Source organism: Giraffa tippelskirchi, chromosome 7 (genome assembly GCF_054371585.1).
Source record: "Giraffa tippelskirchi isolate mGirTip1 chromosome 7, T2T-mGirTip1v1.2.pri, whole genome shotgun sequence".
NCBI classification, from domain to species: Eukaryota; Metazoa; Chordata; class Mammalia; order Artiodactyla; family Giraffidae; genus Giraffa; species Giraffa tippelskirchi.
Genome location: NC_137281.1, coordinates 84,713,773 through 84,735,574, shown reverse-complemented (window position 1 = coordinate 84,735,574; position 21,802 = coordinate 84,713,773). Strand labels below are relative to the sequence as shown.

At 43.3% G+C, this 21,802-nt stretch overlaps 1 protein-coding gene across 3 annotated transcripts in view; it reads right to left on the bottom strand.

Moving 5' to 3' along the window:
• The window catches only part of THSD4 (thrombospondin type 1 domain containing 4), a 635,320-nt gene that overhangs the window by 327,570 nt on the left and 285,948 nt on the right, over positions 1-21,802 (bottom strand). For all 3 annotated transcript variants that reach the window (XM_081506213.1, XM_081506214.1, XM_081506215.1), the window contains exon 7: positions 18,517-18,653. In XM_081506213.1, the coding sequence (XP_081362339.1) occupies positions 18,517-18,653 (137 nt within the window). The remainder of the gene's footprint in view (positions 1-18,516; positions 18,654-21,802) is intronic.

Below are 21,802 nucleotides of genomic sequence, written 5' to 3'. Positions count from 1 at the left end.
TGGGATTGCAGAGTCAGGCACAACCGACCTGGAGCACAGATGGACGGATGACCCCAGGATCAATATACACTGAAATCACTGAACACTCAGAATGTTAAGGGAGATAAGGATAAGTTATTCCCCAAACGATCTCTACCACCAAATTTCTGATCGAACTTGGGCAAACGACATCTTTCTGGGCCTCCTTTCTTTCCACATTGTCTCCTCAATATGCTCAATGAGGATGTTGGATAGTGTGGTATAAACCATTCTTACAAGGCTCAGTTCTAGGATGGACACAATACTTCTGTGTGACAGCTTTGAACGGCTGCTATTTTGTTTCAAGCTGGCAGGTGGGACAATAAGTAAAGAATAAATTATCTTGAGACCCTTTGGAGGTGACTAAGGCAGGCACTACCTAAGCCCATTGCACATTTTCCTGCCTCTCCTTTCCCTAACTAACAGAACCCTGACGATATTTGTGTTTGCAACGTTCCTAGACCAGACCTAGGTCTGGCTAATGGGATGTAACCAGAAGTCAACTTGGTGTTGCTGCTGAGAAAGCTATTGTTTCAGGAAAAGACACAGACTTAGCTGACAAGCATCCTCAGCCCTTCTTCCTGCCTGGAATGTGGACTCAGTGGGGCAGACTGGTCACCCGGTGCTCATGAGGACATGTGGTCACATGCTAAGGTACCAGAAAGCGCCTTGGTCCTTGACAAGAGCATCTTCACAGGCCTAGGGCCTCTTTCTCTGGAGTTGTTATTCCGGAAACACACACACCTTTATTTGGTTTTATCACTGTTGTTGGATTTCTGTTATAAGCAGAAATTCATCCCCAACTGACACAGCAACTCAAGTTTAGTCATTCATTTTCTTACTCAACAAATATTAGAGTACGTGCTTGTAACCATGCGCCAGTCACCGTGCCTGATACTAACAGTCACGGGGCACTTGCGGTCTGGTGAGATAGGATCTGTGGCAGTGTCACTCACCAGAAGGCCTGGAAGGAAGGGAAGCAGTCAGAAAAGTCTCTCACTCCCCACCCCCACTCCCCCACAAGTGACTCAGTTGGCTGTTCAAGAATTAGCCTGGTAAAATTAACCCCCTTAAGAAGGGGGCTTCCCAGGTGGCTCAGTAGTAAAGAATCCGCCTGCTAATGCAGGAGATACAAGAGACATGGGTTTGATCCCCAGGTCAGGGTGATCCCCTGAAGAAGGAAATGACAACCCACTCCAGCATTCTTGCCTGGAAAATTCCATGGACAGGGGAGTCTGGTGGGCGACAGTCCATGGGGTTGCAAAGACTCAGCCATGACTAGTGAATGAACACCCACACCCACACACACAAGAAGGGCAAAGAGGGCTATAGTAGAGCCAACCAAACGGGCATTTTCCCTTCCTCTGTGCTGACAGTGCCTTGGTTTTCATTCCAGTGCTCCTCTCTCCCTCACTCTCCCTTTCATGACTTTGTTAAATCCTTTTGCCAGTGATTTCTTCAGGATGTGCCTGAGACTGGGTTCTAATGAGACAGGAGGCAAATTCTGCTGCGATGGTGTATAGAAAAGCTTTATTCACTCTTAAAAAGAAGACAAAGAAGAAAGAATGGACTGTTCTTTCTTCTACCGGTCCTCATGTCTGTCCACAATGCTTACACCCATGGCAGATATCCTGCAAGGGAAGTGAACCAGAGGAGGCCACACTGAGCTTGGCAAAGTGGAAAGACAGCATCTCAGAGGCATAATTTACTTGCCATCTTAATCAAACCTAGACCCACCCGGTGCCCAGGCCTATGTTATGTGAGTTAATAAATCCTCTTAGTGTTTGTGTTTTGGATTAGATTTTCTGTTACTTGCAGCCAAAAATATCCTGCTACAAAGGCATTCTGAAGAGAAGTAGCATCATATGCTACAGAAACAAGAGATATGACAAGAGATGACCTGTTTTAAGACCTAGAGGTATTAAAGACCCACACCTAAGGTGATAGAGTAGCTTGATGAAATCTATGTGGGTGCTCAGTTGCTCAGCTGTGTCCTACCCTTTGCGACCCCATGGACTATAGCCTGCCAGGCTCCTCTGTCCATGGAATTTTCCTGGAGTGGGTTGCCATTTCCTCCTCCAGGGGATCTTCCTGACCCAGGGATCGAACCCAAGTCTCTTGTGTCTCCTGCACTGGCAGGCAGGTTCTTTACCACTGGGAAGCCCAGCTTGACGAAATGATGCTGCACAATTAAGCAGAAACCTAAAGACCAAGGGAGAACTACTGAAAATTTTCAGCATATGACACTGGCAATTCTGTATCAGGAGCAACACTAGAAACAGGAAGACCATGACAGTGGTTGTTTTACTTACCTACACCATCAAGACCTGAAGAAAGGGAGTGTCGGTAAGAAGAGCAAAATACAGAAACCTGCTGAGGCAGCTTTGGGACCTCAATCACCACTGGATGTGGTGGGGGAAGGAAAGAGGAGTTGAGGGTGATATTCATATTTCTGGCCTGGATAACCAGCTGGGTGTTGCTCATGGAGATACAGAAGGAAGCTCCTATGAGAGTAAGATTATTTTCTTTAGGGGAAGTTAGGGGAAAGATAAGAAAAATTACATTTTAATTATCCTGACATTTGAGGTCTTTATTGGGCATCTAGGTGGAGCCATCCTGCATGTAGTTGCTAAGGGGGTAAAGTATGAACTGGCCTCCATGACTGAAGTCAGCCAAATTTCCCCCATGCTTCATGTTTTGATGTACAAAGAAAGCACAATATCATAAAGACCCTGTGCATTTTCATAGGTAACATTTGAGGCCTACCACCTTGAAAAGAACTTTCTGAGGCTTTTAGCCATAAAACTAAACCATCACTTCTTCTCCAGGCAGCCCAAGCAATGATCCTGACCAGCCCTTGTACTTCAGGCTTGGATATACAGCTGCCTGCGTGAGCTCACCATTGGAAATGATGGCAGGATCATCGGAGAAAAGGAAGAAACTCCGGTTGATCAAGTGTAAGGAGATTAGAACACGGATCTGGGGTTCCTGCTGTAAATGTTGTTGTAAGGTCAGGGGATACCCAGGTAAGAACTGGTGAAGAATGAATAGATCATACAATCCAGTAGCTCGAGATGAACAGTGTTGAACAATCTCAGGAGGAGGGCATGGCAACCCACTCCAGTATTCTTGCCTGGACAATACCACGGACAGAGGAGCTTGGTGGGCTCCATAGGGTCACAAAGACTTGGACACGACTGAAGTGACTGAGCACACAGGTATGTGAACAGTCTCATGACTGGCTAAACAATAGGCTGACTCATTCACTTGGAGTAAGTACTATGCACTGACTCACTGTGCTGGTCAGTGGAGGATCAAAGATGAGTAAGACAAGGGTGGTCATTGTTCAAGGTATTTCTGGGCATCCGCGGAGAGGCAGACATGTAAATCAAAAAGACAACGGAGAATTACAGGTTTCTTGATAGAGGCCTATCTGAGGCACAACAAAAACCTCCATCTTCTCCTGGGACCAAGGGGAACGGTGTTACAGAAGAAATGCCTGAACTGAGTCTTGTCTGGTGAATGGCTATTTGCCATGTGTATAGGGAAGAAGAGACATGCCAGGCAGAAGAAGGTGCGGCAAAGTCTAAAGGCATAGAACAGAGGCGTGGCCTATTCAGAGAGCTGTACTTGGTTGCTATGGCTGGAGTAAGTGCTTCAGGAGCAGAGAGGTGGGCAGTGGCTACATCAGAGCTCACACTGGTGCCACGCTATGGAGTTTGGACTCTGTGGACCCTGAGGATGGGGATGGCGGGCACAGGAGGAGAGTAAATTTACTCTGATTTACATTTTAAAACCTCTTGAACAGCAAAATGATAGCTCAACTTTCATGAAAGAAAACAAGAGGCAGGAAGACCAGTTAGGAGACTCCTGCAATGATCCAAAGAGCTGAAGACCTGAAATGAAGCAATGGCTTTAAGAAGACAAGAAAGGGGCAGACACAGCAGAGTTTAAGAATACAGAATGGACAGAACTTGGTCACCATGGATGTGGAGAGGCAAGAATAAGGAAGGCATCCGGTTGGTCTGGCTTGGGAAACCAGAAGAATAAAGGTGCCACTTGTCAAAATCAGAAACCTGAGGATGAACAAGGTAGGAGAGAAACAGGAGTTCAGCTGTGATCCAGTCACACATCTCCAGGTGGAAATGCATAGTAATGAATTAGTATCAGCCAGCAGCTCCAAAGAGACCTGATTGCAGAGGACACATTGATTCTCTTGGTAAATTTCTGTCTTCTGACCGACAATTAAATTGATAAGTGACTAGACAAGTTCGGAATGTCACTTGTGCTCACTGAAGAGGTGGTATCAGCCTAAGACACTTCAGATTGACTCAGTGCTTTTGCACTCTTCATTTAATACTTCAGAACGGTGGACTTTGAATATTTTAGATGGAAACAGACCCACAGGTGATCTGACCTGCACTCAACCTAGACATCCCTCCCCCAGCACCAGTTTCTCAGCTTGTTCACATGCTACCTGTGCATCTCTGTATGCCTGCCTGCCCCCTGCCCCGTTCACTCCACATTTAATAGGCATTCACACTGTTTTTGAAATGGAGGGCAGTACCACATGAAAAGGGACATTCCATTGTTGGAAATTTCTTTTTCTTAGGGACATTTTTTTTTAATCTTAGGAACTTTTTAAAAATGTTGACAAAAAGCCTGTTATCTCAGAAAGTACCCTCAGCCTTAGGAGAGGCAGATTTTTCAATTGAGAGAAAGCCTCTGATCTTCAAGCAATCTATGTAACAGAAGGGATGTGTGACAGTTCTCAAGTCTAGGATTTGCCTCAGATCCTTTCTTCTAAAAAATAAAATAGAAGTATTTGAAGAGCGTTTGCTATGCAGCTTTTGTTTTGAAATGACATTTGCCCACTGTGCTTTAATTCAGTACATAGCTTAATGGTTTAAGCGATGCTTGCTGCAGAATGGAATGGATTATAGCTTTGAACATGGCACCTTTCAGGCTTTTCAAAAGCACACCAGCGCGAGGAATTTTTTTTAACGAGTGATCTGGGATGCTGCAGTTCTGAAAATGCCCAGCAGGGGGAGCTGGGCAATGTAAGTGGCAACTTAAAATTTTTTGTTTCTTGCTTCTGAAATGTATAAGCACTTTTAAGGGGCTGTCTCCATGCTCCCTTGTTGCAAAATTTAACGTTATCCCTTCTCATCCCAAATTCCAAACTACATGTGGTTTCTGAGCAATATTGTGTTCACACCTAGAAGGAGAGGAATATGTTTTTCTCTTCATTACACATGGAAGCCTAGTTGAGCACAGCCAAGTCATGTCAAGAGACTTGTGGGGAGAGAACAATTTTGTGTCCTGGACACAAATAGTATTTATGAGCCGCCAGAGCAGCCCAGGGAGCCCACGTGAGAAAGGAGGAAAGACACAGCAGATGGGTCCAATATCCCTCAAAAGAAATGCTTTAAAGGCAAAAATGAAAACAAAGCAAATCTTTCATTCCACCCCCCTCCAATTTGTATTTGGAAGGATTACAAACCTAAAGAAAAAGTTGCAAGAACAGTTCCATTAACATCCATGTATCCTTCCCTTAGATTCAGTGACTAATTTGCCACACTGGTATTTTCCCTCTGCTCCCCTTTCTCCTCTCTCTCTCCTATTCATCAATTCCAGAGACTTTTTTTTTTTACTGAAGCATAGTTGTAATACAATTTGTGTTAGTTTCTGCTGCACAGCGAAGTGATTCAAATATATATATATATATATATATATTCTTTTTAAAATTCTTTTCCATTATGGTTCATCATAGGTCATTAAGTGTAGTTCTCAGTGCTATACAGTAGGGCCTTATTGTCCATCCATTCCATACACAATAGTTTGCATCTGTTAACTTCAAGCCCCCAATCCCTCTTTTTCCCCCCAACCAACCACCAGTCTGTTCTCTATGTCTATGAGCCTGTTTATGTTTCACAGATAGGTTCATTTGCGTCATATTTTAGGTTCCACATATAAGTGATATCATATGGTATTTGTCTTTCTCTTTCTGACTTACTTCACTTAGCATGACAATCTCTTAAATCCATCCATGTTGCTACAAATTCCATGCTTCCAAAAGACATGTAATTTCAACATTGAACTCTAGATGTCACTGTTAACCAGTTCTACACAACCACCCTTCACAAGGTAAAAGTCATCACCCAGATTAAAGTGATCACCCATTTATGTGATATTGAGCTACTTAATCTATACAAACTGGAACAGCAACAAGACACAGAATCCCATTAAATAATACTGTATGTTTTCTAGCCTCACTTTGAGGGGCTCAAAAAAAAAAAAAAGGCCTGTTTTTCCCAAAGTGAGAGATAATAGCAAGAACATATCATGTACCATTGGAATAGCAGACATTGTCATATATTTGAAACCTCCTATTAGATGTATGAGGTCTTTAGACTGGTTTTTAGAAACTGATTTGAAACCCAAAGAATACAAAGATCTTTCACCCGGAAAAGCTCATCATAGCTTTCATAAGGGAAATAATCACACTTTAAGGTTTTGTCAAGTACAGTTTTGAGAAAACAAGCCTGGTATCTGGAAACCAAAAACTGAAACCAGCTCTTTTAATTCACGTGATTATATTCAGTTCCTTGACAATCATAGGCCACTACTAATCTTCCTTCCTTAGTTCATTTGCATGAGTTTGGAGATTGGGCAAAAAAGAATCTTTTCTCCTGGCACTCTCTCAAGGTTTCATTAGGACATCAGGTATTGCTATAACTATGAGCATTATGCTGAAAATAAAACACAGGAAAACATAGTAAAAATAAGGAGGAAAATAGTAAATTTCTAACCATCAGGAGATATTGATAAGCTTTAAAGAAATCAATAGGATCCATACACATACTATATAAAATTTCTAGAAGATATTTCTGTTTATTGAATGACAGAAGATGGGACCCCAAGAACCGATTTGCTCTTAGGAACCACAGTTTTTCCCCTATCAAATCTGGTTTATTCTAAAAGCAAAGAGCTGCTAGAACTTTTATTCTGTGCTTTTCAATAAACCTTAAGAAATCTCATAATTCCTTTTTTTTTTTTTTGCCATACTTTTGCCATCTGGAGTACCTTTTATGATTGTAACTTCTGTTATTCTAGTCCTAAAAGTCACGAAGCATAATTTTCCAATCAAATGAAAACGTATTGTAAATATGAAGTCTTGCTAAAGCCCCTAAACGTAGATGGCTTTTCCAAGTGATAAACAACGAAGGCCATGAGTACAGTAGCTCCAAGCAAACTTACCTTTCATAAGTTTAAATGCCATTCATTTTATTTCTCTTTCAAAATGTATGTTCTGGTATTCATTTATGGATAGACATATCAACTAATGGAATATACTAGAAAGCCCAAAATACATAGCTACATATACACATGCATACATTCATACATATGGTAATAAAGAGGGAACCCCAAAATAGTGGGGGAAAGATTTATTCAATTATAGTAAAGGCATAACTGGGTAGCCATCTGAAACAAAGTAAAATTGAATCCATACCTCACATGATACACCAGAATAAATTCCAAATGGATTAATATGAAATGTAAGAGCATAGTTATAAATTACTGAAAGAAGACACAGAAGAAAATTTTTAACTTCAAAGTGTAGAGTCTTTCCATGACACAAAATCTAGAATCAGATAAGAGAAAACTACTAAATTCACCATTTAAAAAATGTAAAACTTCTGCTTAGCAAATAAATAAATAAAACCACATGAACTATAGGTCAAAAGGTTACTTGAAGAAAAAAGCCTTGAAATTTATATATAAAAAAATTCTTTCATGTATGAAAAGCTTCTACAAATTAAGAGAAGGATCAACAACCGAATAGAAAGACAGATCACAGGGGAGGAATATAAATGGTTCCCCAGGGCAGGAGATCAAGGTGCATACAATGCAGGGCTGTGGCTGAAATGAGGCAGGTAAGGTACTTAAGACACAACATTTAAGGAGACCCTGAGAATTTCATGTTATTCAGTGCCTCCTTAAATTCTGCATCCAAGGCACCTCACTCATCCTACCCCAAACTGAATAGGTCATCTTACTGAAAGGATCTTAAACACAGGAAAAGAATCACAACCTCACTCAAAATAAACACAAATGAAAACTACCCAAGATACCAGTTTTCACTTCTCAGACTGGCAAAAATCCAAATCCTGGACAACACACCACCCTCAGACATTGCTGGTCTAAGGGTTAGTTGTTTCAACCCCTCTGGAGAGCAATTTGCCACCCACTGGGCATTAAAATCACAAATCCATATGGACACTCGACTCACTTCTAAGACTTCATCCTACAGATACAGACAAACATAAAATCGACTTACACACAGGAGTGTTTATTGTAGAATTCACTGCTGGTAATGCTAAAAGACTGGATATGACCTAAATAGGCATCACGGTTCAATAAATTATGGTTAGTTTATATAGTGCAGCACCGTGTCACTGTCAAATGAAGGGGTATGTGCTTTAGATATTGAAATGGAAAGTTCCCCAAGATATGTTAAGTAAGAAAAGCAAGATCCATGTGGTAGCCAAGGGGGAGGGGGTGGGGGAGGGGTGGACTGGGAATTTGGGGTTGGTGGGTGCAAACTATTACATATACAATGGATAAACAACAAGGTCCTCCTGTATACCTCCAGGAACTATTAATATAGTCAATATCCTGTGATGAACCATAATGGAAAAGAATATAAAAATAGAATGTACATATGTGTAACTGAATCACTTTGCTGTACAGCAGAGACTGGCACAACAATGTAAATCAACTTTACTTCAATTAAAAAAGCATCTGCCTTAAAAAAAAGAACTATCAGAGAGGGGTCATTTCCTGTTGGGGAATGGGAAGCTGGGTGGATGGAGAGAGAGGATCACTTTTTTTTATATTGGAGTCAAGTAAATATATTATTATCTATTAAAAATATGAAATAAAAATGTGTTTTCCTCTGGTACTGTTGTCCTCATAAATCTATTTCTACTGATATGCATGACACCTCAGGATATTTTTCTGAAGCTTGTCTCTCACCCTAGCAGAGCTGCTCACTACTTGGTGTGGCCTGACTTTTGGCAGAAATGTAAACAAGATGCCCAAACTCGGAGTCAGGGTAATAGGCTTTCAGGCTCTACACTATCAGGCTAAGCAGCCTACTTTTTAAGTCTGATCCTGTGTCAATATTATTGATTAAGAACATAAGCTGACTTAGCAAGAAGTGCACAGGGGCCAAGGGGAAAGAGGGGGACCTTGGCTTGTTAGTCCAGATAGACACTGCCTTGTGGTTTCCATATGCAACACAGTTTTCTACATCCCTAAATATTTTAAAGATATTTACTTATTTGGCTGCATTGCGTTGTAGTTGTGGCAGGTGAGGTCGCTGATCTTCATTGTGGCTGCAACCTCTGTGGGATGTAGTTCCCTTGAAGAGGAAAAGTTAAAATTTTGCATAACCTCCTGCTCCTTCTGCCTCTGTAACTCAGCTTGCTCCTTGCAAAGTCTGGATCACGCAGGTCTCAGAACGTGGGGACTCACAATACTAGGAACTGGAGCTTATCTCACTCACCCTAGTCCTGCTCTTCGCAATCGTCCAGCCCCTACAAACCCACAAACCTGCTTAATCATGCCTGTCCGTGTATAAAAACTCTAACCCCTTTGTTCAGGGCTCAGAGCTTGGAGTGTTAACTCCTCTGGGCCCGCCAGTGTAATAATCCTGAGTTCTCCAGCTCTCCAAGAGTGGTGCTTGGTTTCTTGATTTCTACAACACCCTGACCAGGGATCTATCGCAGGCCCTCTGCATTGAGAATTTGAGTCTTTGCTATTGGACCACAGGGAAGTCGCCCTGACATTGTTACATACAGTGAGTGCTGGGTAACTCTGCAGCCTCTGTATCCTACTCAGCAGTGCTTCTAGCCTATATTTGGTTCAGGGCAGGAATAGGGATGGATTGGGGCAAAGGTGGACTGTCTGGCCCAGGGGACTGTGCTGAAGCTTCATTTTCTCAGTTACACGTGCCAATCAGCCCCCTTGCCAATTTGGTTAAGAATATTTCTTAAGTTCCCTTTGGGGGAAAGCTGTCCCTTCCTTCAGAAGAACAGGGGAAAGGGACTTGAAAATCCTCTCTCTTCTGACACTCTGGTACAGGACAGACCACCGGGAAGGGCAGGTTGGAGGCTTTGTACACGCTACCCCAATTTCACCTGAGCAAACCTTCTCTCCTCTGTTTTAATATTGGAGATCCTGGCTGACCCCCAAACCTGTTTTCGACCCATAATGCCACCTATTTTCCAGGGCAATCTTTTTTGGCCTAGACAATGACTCAATGGAGAACTTACTCTTGCTAAAGCCAGCATCCACCCAGGAAAACACGAATACTTTGGAGGAAAGAAGGATGGCACCATCAGCAGGGGACCAGACTCACCCAAGGGCAGAGAGCAGAAGAAAATACAAAATAATCACCTCGGTATCTATGAGTTCCTGAGCACCGTGAGTGTCCTGGGTCCTGGCTGGAGGCCTGACACACATTTCCTCCAATCCCTGGACACGTGTGGCTGGTAGTACTGCCTGTACTTGTCATACAGAACCCTGCTTGCCTTGGAGACCTTGCCCGGACACCCATCTAATGTATGCCTCTCACCACTGTTCACTACATCAGTTTCCCTATCAACTTCAAAGTGCTCATCAAAACTTGTCATTCTTTTGTTTGTTAGTCAAAGTCACTCAGTCGTGTCCAACTCTTTGCGACCCCACGGACTGTAGCCTGCCAGGCTCCTCTGTCCGTGGAATTCTCTAGGCCAGAATGCTGGAATGGGTGGCTGTTCCCTTCTCCAGGGGATCTTCCTGACCCAGGGATCAAACCCAGGTCTCCTGCATTGCAGGCAGATTTTTAACAGTCTGAGCCACCAGGGAAGCTTTTTGTTTGTTAACTGACTTTTTATCACTTTCTCCATTAAATTTTAAGCTCAGTGTAGGTAGGAACTATGTTCATCTTTCCCATTTTTTTTCTTATCTCCAGGGCCTTACCAAGTGTATGGCTGGGAGCAGGCTATACAAAAAATATAAGACTATTTGTTGAAGGCTCAAAGAGGAGACGATATATGTATACTTATAGCTGATTCACTTTGTTGTACAGCAGAACTCACACAACATTGTAAAACAATTATACTCCAATTAAAAAAAAGATGAATTAATTATGTGTGTTGCTTGGGTTGTTGATTAATGCTTCGTTAATCCTATTCTTGATCATTTTTAGGAAAAGAGGTTGGGAAAGTCATTTTCTAACTTGTTCTTTGGTTCATTCATTGACATATTTTTAAAACTTATTCAACTTATTAAAAAAATCTTAATACCTTAAGTGTCAGGGGAAATACTGACTAAAACCACCTGCCCTGGCCAGGGAAGATAGTAGCTACTTGTATGAGTTATCTTAGAATAGGAAGTCCCGGTAAGGAACTCAGAACTAACAAGCCACCACCAACTGGAAAAATTTAGGAAAGATTAGAAGGAGACAGGAGACGCCAGTCCATATGTCCTACCAACCTCCCAGAATCCTTCTTGCTGGAATCCATCTTGGCTGAGGGACGCGAGCGTCACTGGGAGACGCGAGCGTCACTGGGAAGGGCCCTGAGTCAGAATGACTGGCCAGAGGCAACCCAGAAACTGATCTCATCACCATAAAACCCCAAACTGCGAGCCATGTAGCAGAGCAGTCCTCCTGGGTTCCTTTATCCCGCTGCTCTCTGCCTGGGCGCCCCTTCCCAATAAAGTCTCTTGCTTTGTCAGCACGTGTGTCTCCTCGGACAATTCATTTCCGAGTGTTAGATAAGAGCCCACTCTTGGCCCTGGATGGGATCCCCCCTTCTGCAACAAAAGCACTAAGGACACAAATATGTATAATACTCCCTCAGCTTTAGGAGTTCAGACACATGTCAAAATAACTGTAACATAATATGATAAGCATTTTAATACTCACAAGCAGAAAGTACTCTTAGAACACGGTTTGCTTGGGGTGGGAATACAACAGGGAATCCACCAAGTCACATAAGCTCAGAATTTAAGCAAAGTAAAAGCTCTCCACCCTCTTTCAAGGCTCGATTCATGCACATGTCTGGCACAGGCCAGAACAGTTTACTCAACACCACTGACTCTCTTGGTTTCATTCAAGTAACAACAGAACTCTGAGCAAAGCCCACAAAATAACACCACTGACCAAAAGAGAAAAGAAAAGAAGCAACTTGGGGCAAATAGGCAGATAAAGGAGCAGGGCTGTTTGGTTTAGGAGAGCACCACGGCAGTTTATAACAGAGGGGAAGAAACTTGGCACCTGAATACAGGGGCGCACATAGATGCATACGCCCATCATGTCATCCTTTTCGGTCATGGCAACACTCTGGTCCAGAGCTTATCTCTGAACATGTGGAAAGAGTTACCTTGCTGTAATTTATTGAATAAATATGAAACTGTCCATTGATGTGTCCTGATGGAGCCATTGGAAGCTGAGTGGTGCCCCAGCTGGGAGAGGAGGTGCGAAGGCTCCCCCGCCCCACCCCGCCCCTGAGGATAGGTAGATGGCGGAAGGCAAAGGTTGACCAGGTTATGAGGAGGGATGATGTGTGGCAGAAAGGGGTCTTCCCCCACAGCAGAAAGCACCGTGGGAGACTGCATTCTTACACTTGCTTAGCTTCTTCCTGTCATTAACTCTGTCTGGACTCAAGAAATTCAGTGTGAGCAAAATTAAAAGCAAGATGAGGGAGACAGGAGCCTGGGGAGGTGCCAAGAATTCTGCCTGACATTCAAAGCCTTGGGTTCTGGGGATTTAGCCAAGGGGGCTCCACGGCCTTGTGCGAGCAGACTTCCACTGCCCATCAAGCCAAAAGGAAAAGCTCTGTGCTGGATTTAAGATGAATTTCACTTGCTAAAACCCAACAGACTGAGTCACCAAGTACCTCAATTCATTTACACATTTATTTTAAGCACCTATTCAAAAGCAAAGTGCCTGGAATTGCTCCCGGCCTGGATGGGTGGTAGGCTGGGGAAATGGGAACAAATAAGTACAAGAAGTGGGAACAGAAGAACAGAAACAGTGTTCAAGGGGGGCAGCCCGTGGCTTTTGAGCAGAGTCCACTGGGTGGTCCAAGAGTGGACAAGGAATGGCTCTCCAGGCTGGCAGCGTGTTCATGCTTGTGGAGATACAACCTGAACGCCTGCTGGGTCAGGGAGCAACGCATCCGGCTTAGCCAGCATCTAGGCCCTGTACTTTATTCCGCAGGAAATGGGGAGTCACCGATGGAATTTAAGCAAGAGAGAGGCATATCCTAATGTGTATTTTAGAAAGACAGTTTGCTTTGGAAAGAGGTGGTGAGGAAAATAAACTCTGAAGAGGGGGGACACTTGAAGCACCTGAGTTTCATCCTATCACATTTAAATTACTTTCTGTTCTGATTAACAATTCACTGCAAAAGCCAATACGTACAGCCAACTCTCCATGTAGCACTGACGGTGTCCAACTCATTTTATCTTCATAACAGTCCTCTGTAAAACGGGGACTAACAATTCCTATTGACTGAATTATTGTGAGGACACAGGGCTTAAGGAAATCCTTCTGTATGAACAGCACACAGCACAGTGTCTGGAACAAGGAAGGTCTCAGAGGAGCTCCTTGCTGTCTGCATCAGCTCCAACACATTCCTGCATGAAGGTTTTGCATCAGCCTATTGTTTTATTTTTTGGCATCAGCCTATTATTTCAAGGCACCTACTCAAGGACTGCTTCTTCACCACCAGGGATTTTTTTCTAGGGGGAAGGAGGGTGGGTCTTGGGGGTGATTCTGATTCTTCCAGGATCATTTAAATGTGAAAGCCTGAGGTTTCTGAAAGGTTGGTCTCCAGGGAGCTAAGGTGATTTTTTTTTTGGTGGGGTTTTTTTCTCTTTAGTTTTTATCCAAGGGACCTTGTTCTTTCAAATGCCTGCCATACTTTTGTAAGCAAAGTTTCATCTATTTTTATTAAGTTATCAGCAAAAATAGCATGCACATGATCAAACCATGAAAATGTAGAATTTTTTAGACCGAGTTTGAAACTGAGATCAAGCAAAAAAAAAAAAATCATAGCAAGTTAAAGTGATGCTTAAAGATAGAAACGATATGCTGTCCCATTCCCATCAATGACAGTCATGAGTGGGTGGGGCAGAGACTTCTCTGAAGACTGGCCAGAGGTTCCTATTTGATGTCTAGAGGGATGAGGTTAAGATAAAGAAGAAATCTCTGTGGGTTTCAGATACACTTTCTTGCTTTAGGAAAAGTCAGGGCTAGAGCTCTCCCTTCAAAGCCTAGCTATCAAAGTGCAGTCCTTAGCCTGAAGCCAACATTTGGGATCCTTCACTCCCTGTCAAGAAAGGAAGTGTCACACACTTCTGAGGGACTGGAGAGGAATTCCCATGTTCTCCAACCCTGAGCCCAAGGACTTCTGCATTCTTACAGCCTGGCCTCTCGTGAAGTCTTGGATTGAAAACATCAATGGAGCTCCAGCAAACAGGGTAAACACAGGCTGGCCAGGGAGCACTCCATGGGCACTGGAAGAGCATTCCAGCTTGCTCTGGGTGGGCCTGGGGCCTTTCTGTGGCTTGGTGTTGGGAGCACGCCCTTCTCCGCCAGCTACTCTTGTGTGGGTTTAGCTCATATTCTCATTTAGTGCTTGTCACTTTTCATTAACTTTCGTTGCAGGCCTGGGTTTGCTTTCACCTCTCTGTGGCTGACAGAGGCTCTGTGGAGCTATTGCAGATGTAGACACTCCTGTTGGAGAGTGATGGCCCTCCCAGCCACAGGTCAGAGAGGCAGAGATAGCAATTTGAGTTCTGGGCTTCCAATCAAATATTCAAAAAGGGCACTCTACCCTTTGAAAGTTACCGAGTAAACAGAACTTAGCCTGGGAAGCAAATGTACTTCTGATTATTTAAACTGAAGTTCTAGTGAGGACATGACAGTCAGTTGTTCCAACAATGTCTATGAGCAAATTTTGGGCAAATACACAGAGAACAAATATGAAGTAATATCAAAGTTGTCCTTATAACAGCAAATTTCTATTCATCTACTCACATCCTGGGGAATATCTGTCTCGGTCTTCTTGCAATTACCATCTTCAAACTCTGTTGTCTAACACCATTAGTTTTCATCAATTAGTAAGAATTCATACCCATATGTCCTTATTAGCATTTGTTTTTCTTTCATATCATCAGCTTAGAGGCACTTAAGTCAATACTAAGAAAACAAGCTCCCCCAGTGGAAACAGACCACATTTCCTCTTCCTTCCAACTCATCTCCCCACTCTATATATACATTTCTGGCTCTTTGTGAATTCTGCTTTAATCAAAGTGTCCTTTAAATCTTTGCTACTCAAAGTATGACCCATGGACCAGCAGCATCAGCATCACATGGGAACTTGTTATAAAAATAGACTATTCAGGACCTTCCTCAGACCTACCAACACAGAATCTAACATCCTCTGGAGAGTCACACTACAGCACAGGGCCACTGCCTCAAAAGGTAATGTGAACACATGTACCCCTGTGTTCATTGCAGCACTCCTTACAATAGCCAGAACATGAAAGCAACCCAGATGTCTATCAACAGATGAATAGATAAGTTGTGGTACACGTATACAATGGAATATTACTTAGCCATAAAAAGGTACAAATGTGAATCAGTTGAACTGAAGTGGCTGAACCTAGAGCCTGTTATCCAGAGTGAAATAAATCAGAAAGAGAAAAACAAATATCATATATTAATACATATATATACATGGAATCTAGAAAAATGGTACCAATTAACCTATTTGCAGGGCAGGAATAGAGCCACAGATGTAGAGAATGGACTTGTGGACACAACTGGAGGAGAGGGTGGAACGAATTGAAAAAGCAGCACTGACACATACGCTGCTGTTGCTGCTAAGTCGCTTCAGTTGTGTCCGACTCTGTGCGACGCCATAGACAGCAGCCCACCAGGCTCCCCTGTCCCTGGGATTCTCCAGGCAAGAACACTGGAGTGGGTTGCCATTTCCTTCTCCAATGCATGAAAGTGAAAAGTGAAAGTGAAGTCGCTCAGTTGTGTCCGACTCTTGGTGACCCCACGGACTGCAGCCCACCAGGCTTCTCCGTCCATGGAATTTTCCAGGCAAGAGTACTGGAGTGGGTTGCCAATGCCTTCTCTGGACACATACGCTACCATGTGTAAAATAGATAGCTAGTGGGATACTGCTGTATAACACAGGGAGTCCAGCCGGGTGCTATGTGATGACCTAGAGGAGTCGGACGGGAGGTGGGGTGGGAGAGAGGCTCATTAGGGAGGGGATATATGTATACATATGGCTGAGTCACGTTGTTGTGCTAACACAACACTTTAAAGCAATCGTCCTCCAATTTAAAAAAATAAATTTAAAAATAGAAAAAAATGTTTAAATTGCAGCCAAAATATATAAGGAAAAATTATTATAAAGACTCATCTGTCAATTATACTATTTTAATTTTTCTGCAAAATATGATAATGTGAATCTCATAAATCTATAATCTGCTAAAAAATTCAAATACTTCTGCATAAAAAATTCAAACACAACAGATCATATGTGGGCATAAGTGAACATAATACTAGGAAAAGCCAGCCTGCTTTACTAAATGCCAGACCTGATATGAGGACCATATGTGTATTAGCTCATGACTCTTCACTACAACGCAGGAGGTAGGTACCATCCTCCTCGTGTTGTAGGTGATGTAGGGGCACAGAGAGTTCATGGAACTTATGTAAGGTTACACAGTCAGTCAGTGATGGAAGAAGTAGGATTTGAACCCAAGCAGTCTGACTTCAGAGGGCATATTTTTAACCACTGCACTACAACATCTCCCAGCAGTGTGCACTTGTATTCAGGAAATTAAACAATTGATTCAGGATCCAAAAGAAAAGCTAGGTTGCTATAAAGTGCATCATTTCAGGCTCAGTTAACATTTAGAAGAAGGGACTAGTTGAGTCAGAAATCACAAATTCTAATGGGACTTCCTTCAGTATTATCTGAAGACAGTAAGGATAGAGCGGATGCATGAAACCCAGTGATTTTTTCCAAAGAAGTCGAAATTGGGGCCAGATGGGTCTCAGCCTCCAGTGTGCTCCCCACTATATTCCTTGAGTCTTTTGAACCCCCATCTCAAAGCTTTGTGGGCTTCTTGTCTGTCCAAAGACAACTTCACATGCATCAAATATCAAATGACAGCTTTTTCCTTTCTTTATTCACAATCTCAGACTACCCATGTTGTTGCTGTTTAGTTGCTGTGTCCTTTCCAACTCTTTGCAACCCCATGTACTGTAGCCCACCAGGCTCCTCTGTCCATGGGATTTCCCAGGCAAGAATACTGGAGTGGGTTGCCGTTTCCTTCTCTCAGGGATTTTCCCAACCTAGGTATCCTGCGTCTCCTGCATTGCAGGCAAATTCTTTACCACTGAGCCACCTGAGAAGCCCCAGAATATTCATACTGCTTTGATAAATTATTTTGTATTCTATTTAAAACCTCATTAAGAAAAAGGCTGGAGGAGGAAGGAGGTGCTTATAAATCATACTTGAGTAGCTCTAATACTAAACAGTGCAGCAATTTACATTGAAAGTACAACAGGAACTTTTAGATGTGATAGCCAAAGAGCTCTTCCTTTGATGAAACTCAGTCCTGCCTGCGATTGAGTGTTAATTAAGATAGAATCTTAGCCTGGGCTCCAAAAAGTCATTTACCTGCTAGAGTCAGACCTCCACTCTTACATTTATAGATGAAAGGAGGGTGAACGTCCAGGCCCCAGTGAATATGACTGTGGAACTGGTGCCATCTCCTATGGGGTGCCTGTTTTTAAGCAAATGGTGCTTTCTGTCAAAGGGTAGCATCCCACAAGGATTCTCTCCAGCCCAGAATGTTTGCAGAAGGCAGGGCGGGGAGTTTTTGGAACAGACTTCAGAAGTCCAAGGAGGCTGAAAACTTCCTGTTGAAAGTACAACTTCGGCTATAAAGGCACTAGACCGCTCTCATTTGGAAGCCTGCCCCAGCTGGTGGGAGGCACGCTAAAATATGCCATGCCCTTAAAATGCCACTCTGACGACGCCAACCGCCTCTTGACTGATCCAGCAGTGCCCTTTTCATAACCTCCTCTTCAGAGGTAAGGAAGAAGCTCCAGATCCAACAAGGAAAGATCGCTGAGTTTCTTACGACGCACATGATGTAAACGTAAATCACTTAATAACTGAAATGCCAGAGTGAGACTTGGCAACTCCCAAAGATCGAAAACACAGAGCAGAACAAACTGCCCCATCTTATCCACTTCTCCCAGAGATCATGGTTCAGAGTGGGTGGGGGGGTGGACCATAGGTGATGGGGAGGCGGCATGCCACAGCCTGGCAGACAGTGCAGTCGGCAGGCACAGATCAAACACCCCGAGACCCATTCCAGATACCCCAGTCCGGGGGCACTTACCTTGCACTGCCCGGACACGCAGATGGCTGTGCCATTCTGGTCACAGGGGGTACCATCAATGACCTTCTCAGCTTGCCGAACATAGAAGCGGTAGCCCATTGCCTGGCAGTTCAGCTCACACTTCCGATTGCCCTTGACTACCAAAAACAACAACAAAAACCAATCAGCATCTTTTGTCTTTCTGTATTTTTTTTATTAAGATAAAATTCACACAACATAAAACTAACCAGTTTAACCAAAGCATGTATCTCAATGGTTTTTAGTATACTCACAATGTTTACAACCATTTCCACAAACTAACCTCAGAACATTTCCATCACCCCAGAAAGGCAATGCTGGACCTATTAGCTGTCACCCCAACCTCTCTCCTCCACCCAAGACCTTGGCACCCACCAAATCTATGTTCGGTCTCTATGGATGTGCCTATACTCGGTATCTCACAGCCACACACATTTAAGATGCATTAAAGCTATTAGATCTCTTCGTATTTGATGGTAGAGAAAAGAGGTTGCATCTTGATCTGTACACATAGTAGAGATTTGATGCTGAGTGAATATCATAAAGGAATTCTTAACGAATCTCACAATACAAATAGGGCTTCACTTTTAGGCATCCTCCCATCTTTAACAGTCTCAATTATATCGTATAAATCAGTAATCACAGCGAGCACACAATGTTTGTGTTCTGCTTTTATTACTTAAAATCTATGCAGTTATACCATTTAATGTTCTTTTAAATGGCCCAAGTTTCCTGTAATAATTCCTCCATTATGAGACATTTGAGTGGTTTGCCTATCAGCTTAGATTGAAGTCTAAAGTCCTTTCAAGAGCTGAACCTCACCTACCTTTATAGTCTCATTTCCTACTGTTCTATTTCCAACGAAGCACTTCCTCTGTGCAGCCATTGATCACTGCTCCTCTGGCCTTGCCTACTTGACTAGCACCTGCTTCTACTTTGCTTTAGATCCCAGGTCACCCTCTCTGGGAAGCCCTCCATGAATTCTGATCTGTCCTCTAAGTCCATCTATCACAGGCTGATCCGGTCTCCTCTACTATACGGTTCAACAGACATCATCTAAGGCATGGCTTTGAGGGACCACAGAGATGTGTCTGTCTTTTTTAACTAATTTATTTTTGGCTGCACAGCGTCTTTGTTGCTGTGTGAGGGCTTTCTCTAGCTGCAGTAAGCAGGGGTTACTCTTCCTTACGGTGCATGGGCATTGCTTCTCTTGTTGCAAAGCATGGGCTGTAGGGCGTGCGGGCTTCAGTAGTTACAGCACATGGGCTCGGTAGTTGTGGTGCATGGGCTTAGCTTCTGCATATGGGATCTTCCCAGAGCAGGGATCGAACCCATGTCCTCTGTATTGGCAGGTGAATTCTTAACCATTGGGCCACCAGGGAAGTCTGAGATGTGTCTGTCTTACTCACTTTTGTATCTCCAGCACTCAGTAGAGAGCGTGGGCATAGGACAAATGCTCAACAAATAACTGAGGAATACAGGGAAGGATGTGTGCTCAGTTGTTCAGTTGTGTCCAACTCTTTCGACCCCATGGACTGTAGCTCACCAGACTCCTCTGTACATGGGGTTTTCCAGGAAAGAATACTGGAGCGGGTTGCCATTTCCTTCTCCAGGAGATCTTCCCAGCCGAGGGATCAAACCTGGGTCTCCTGAATTGCAGGCAGTCTCCTGCCTTGTAGGTGGATTCTTTACTGACTGAGCCAACAGGCAAGCCCCAAAGGGAGGGACAGAGAAAATAAATACTGGCCTTTGGAGGTGTTTTAATTTTTGTTTTTCGCTCCTCTCTCCCCACTAGATAGATTCCCCTACCTCAGAGTCTTTCTTTATATTTCTGTTACCTCACACAGAGCCTTCTGCTCAATAAATACTAAATCAATTACTGCTATGACTAATATTTTCAGAGCAATCTAGTTGCCTCCAAAATAAGAATGAGAAAAATGTTCAGGCGAGATATATTTTCATATCCAAGGGAGAAAGACATGCCAAGTACACACAGATTTTGTTTAACTGTTTTTGGAGACGAGACTAATGCTGTGCTCAGCCATAGACAGCATGTTCCAGGGTCATGCCTTTGTCTGAAAATCTGATTACTGCACTGGATAATACTGACTTTTTCCTACACAACACAATACATCATATTTTCCCCAGTGTGGCTGCCTGACTGTCATAGCAATGACCTTCCTTCTACTCCAAAGCCATTGAAAACCGCTAACAGGAAATCGCAGGCAACCTGTGGGACCACATGGATTAGGGAAGACTGAATCTTCTGTGCACCCTGAGCTCTATCGGAGAAATCAAGAGATTTGATTTCCTACCCTAGCTGCCCAAAAGATACGAAGTGATCTTGGAAAAGTCAAAGATTACCAAAGACAGAAGCACTATGGGAATTACCTGAAACCAAACTGTCATTTTATAGATGAAACACACACACACACACACACACACACACACACACACACACACACACAAGGCCTAGGAAAGGAAGTGACAAGTTGGAGGAAAAACTAGTCTCCTACAACCTGCATTCTTGTGTCATCTATCTATCCGGACCCCATTTCCTCTCTCCCAGCTCCTTACTTACTGAAGCTATAGCAAGAACTATCCAAGTGCGTTGCATTTGATGTAATAAAAGTGTTTATAAAGCAGCCTCACAGATGGCAAGGGTTTTGAGTTCTGATTTCTCTGGGCTTCCTCCCAGTTACTTCTATCCTTAGGAATAGGATCATCGGCAGCCACAAGTTTATTCCTCAATATTGCAACCCTACTACAGAAGAACTTTCTGAGAAGAACAACAACAAAAAAGATGGTTTATCAGGAGACAATGACAGCAAATGGGCTACATGGAAATAACGCAGAGGAAAGACCTTAAGCCTGGGTTTCTTCTATCTGTGGCCCAAACGAGCTAGGTCTACCCCTCTGCCTATGTGGCTTAGACAATGTCCCTGCCTCTCACACATGCAACAAGAAAAAAGGAGATCCTAGGAGACAATTGAAACCTGGAGACAAGTGACTACTTAACAAAACTGCCCGGAATCCTGCCACCTTAGCAATACGCCATGTAGAGCTTCTCATAAAATTACATAAGCCCTGGGCTTCCCTGGTGTCCAGTGGTTAAGAATTTACCTGTCAATGCAGGGGACACGGGTTCAGTCCCTGGTCCAGCAAGATCTCACTTGTCACAGGGCAATAAGCTCTTGAACCACAACTACTGAGCCCTCGCTCTAGGGCCCACAAGCCACAACTACTGAAGCCCATGTGTCCTAGAACC